The following is a 2646-nucleotide window of genomic DNA, read 5'->3' as shown; positions in this document are numbered from 1 at the left end:
AAACTGCGCTACCTCCAGCGCAAGGGCACGCTGTTTGGGATGGGGGGGGGCAACAGAGAAGGCAAGTCGCTGTATTTTTGGTTGTAGAGCCTTTTGCTTGAGCTCTCTTCAACACATACTGCAGCCCACACAGGTACGGTCCCGAACCATCGCCCATCTCCTTATCATCCTCGTTAAACCCAGCTCCTTAACTAGCATGCCGACCTGCTTGCTTCTCGCCCCTGTAAGCACCCATCCATACACCATCTTTTTTTTAACCAGCATCCTTTCTCCACAGGAATTGACCTTTCTCTCTTCCACATGCCCAGTCACCCAGATCCACTCCCAAGCACAAGCCCTTGGGGAAGGTTCCCCATACCCCATCTCCCTAACAAGCATTCACTTCCCTAAAGACTGCCTCTTGCATGCATGCATGGCTGTTTGCTCCAAAGAAGTGCTGGTTTTTACAGGTGGGTTTAACAAAGCACGTTGTGATGGGATTAACATCATGGTTAGGGGCAAGGAAGGACAGACTTTAGACTGAAAGCACTTTCTCCCATCACCTGAGCAAGAAGGGGAAGGTGCGCGGCAATTCCAGGTTTCCGATTCCCCATCCCCTCTGGAGGGATGCCAAAAGCGAGCACCTTTCCCCGTGGGACGCTACCAAATCAGCACAGGCTAAGGGGAATTGCTTCCCTAGAGCCAGATGCGCACACAGCTCTGGGCCCCAGCAGAAGCAGGGGTGCTGAGCTTTACCTTCCTCAGAATGGCTGGGGGCGGCATAAGTCCTGGGAGAGGACACTCGCCTAATACAGCCAACAGAGGCAGAGACAGCAAGGGCCAAAGAGGGGGAGGCGGCAGATTTTTTTAGAAATCAGCTTTCGTCCAGCCTGGGTGTCAAAGCAGAGCTTTGCCCTCCTTAGCTCTCAGTCAGGGAAGCTCCTCTCTCTCCCAGTGGCACGTCTGGGAAGCTCGACTCCTGCTCTCCTTCCTCCCTTTCAAGACCTGTTCTCAGCCAAGGGTGTCTCTCCGCTGAAAGGCTGGATTGTCCCGAACTTTGGCCCTTTGCCTCTCTATCTCTGCTACTTTCAGTCCCTCCCTTCTAAGCACACCATATCCTCTTCCCAAGGCTGTCCCAGACAGCTCAGGAATCTGTGCCTTCGCAGTTGGTGCCTTCTCTCAATGGGGCATTTATAATGGACTCGAGCAGATGCGGAAGCCTAAAACACAGGGTTGGTTTTTGTATTGCACCTCACGACCTCACACTGAGCAGGCTTTATGAAGCCCCCAGTACCGATGGATATTTCAACCCTGCTATAAAGTGCTTAAAAGTCACAGTCGCCATCACTCCACAGCGTAAGCACGGAGGTTGCTTTGACGCTTGCGCAGGCAGGGTCTCTCGCAGCCCCGCTCTGCCCCCGCAATGCTCTGGGTGCAGCAAGAGAAGGCAGCACCTTCTGCCAGGCTGGCGGGGACCACGAGCTGCCCACCCCGAGCTGGGGACCGCCTGACAGCCCATCCCACCGTACAGCCGCTCCACTCAACGCCACCGCTGCGCTCAGCTCAGCACAGGGCAGCTTCTAAAAGCACGAGCTGGACAGCGAGAGAAAAGTGACGTTAAGAGCCGCCAACCACGATCGACCCTGCAACTCAGACGCTCGCTCCCAACCTTGCCCCTACGCCCATCCTCTCCCACTGGACTCTCTCCTTATTGCTACCCATCACACACCTTCTCGGGGTCTTCACTGGCAGCACGTAGCTATTTAGCAATCCGCTAGAAAAAAAGGAAAAGCGCTGCAGGGCTCTAAGATGGGCCTTCTAGGATAGACAGTGCAAGTAAAACAGGCACAGATGGGAGGGAGAGAACAGGGGCTTGCAGGGAGGCCCTTCCTCCCGTGACGGTCTCGAGGCTGTGAAGAGATTTACCTGAGTGTACTCGGTGCAGCCAGACAAGTTGGACACAAAGCTGCATACATCCTCCACCGTCCATTTGCTGATGTCTTCCAGCGCAGGGCTTTCCTCACCATCCAGAAACAGACCTCCCATGGTGCCTGGATTGTTTGGAGTTGGGGGGGAAGGGGGGGGGGGTAGGAAGGAGGGGAGGAGAAAGAAACATAAATCATTAAAATCCCACACGGACAACAACTAGCCTGCAATCTGAATATTTTTCTCTAGCCACACATTCATCTTTAATGACCTGTCAATTAAAGCACTGGGCAGGGTCAATTCATAGGCCTCTTCCTCCTGGAGGTCCCCAGCTTAGAAAGGGGGGCAGGGGAAAGGAAAAATCCTAGCTAATGCATTTCATGTGTTTAATGTTCTTCAGCTGCGGGGAAGAAACGGGGGGAGGGGAGAGAGAAAAGAAAAAAAAAAAAACCCTGAAGGAGTGTTTCTCCACACGCACCGCAAAGCGGAAAACTCTGCCTGCCCTGTGGGTTTCTTTCCCCCAACCCTTCTCCTGGCTACGTGCTCCGAATGATAACAGGCTCCAGCACCTCTCCCTGGTGGCCCACTGCCTCGCTGGAGCGCCAATCACTGGAGAACGTCTCGCCCTTTCAAAGTGTTCGTATTCAGTCCACCCCAGCCTGAAATATCCATCGGCTCCGTCTGCCCCCCCGCCGCCGCTGCCTCCGAACACGCTGGCCCCACCCCCCCCCCGGGGGGCGT

At 54.8% G+C, this 2646-nt stretch overlaps 1 protein-coding gene across 1 annotated transcript in view; it reads right to left on the bottom strand.

The window, feature by feature from the left end:
• SAMD11 (sterile alpha motif domain containing 11) overlaps positions 1-2646 on the bottom strand; it is a 127836-nt gene that overhangs the window by 6105 nt on the left and 119085 nt on the right. The window contains 1 exon segment of the mRNA XM_009646780.2: positions 1906-2030. Coding sequence (XP_009645075.2) covers positions 1906-2030 — 125 coding nt within the window.

This window comes from Egretta garzetta, unplaced genomic scaffold (genome assembly GCF_000687185.1).
Source record: "Egretta garzetta isolate BGI_Z169 unplaced genomic scaffold, ASM68718v1 scaffold29, whole genome shotgun sequence".
NCBI classification, from domain to species: Eukaryota; Metazoa; Chordata; class Aves; order Pelecaniformes; family Ardeidae; genus Egretta; species Egretta garzetta.
Note: the sequence above shows the minus strand (reverse complement) of the source record. Positions and strands in the feature narration are given on the sequence as shown.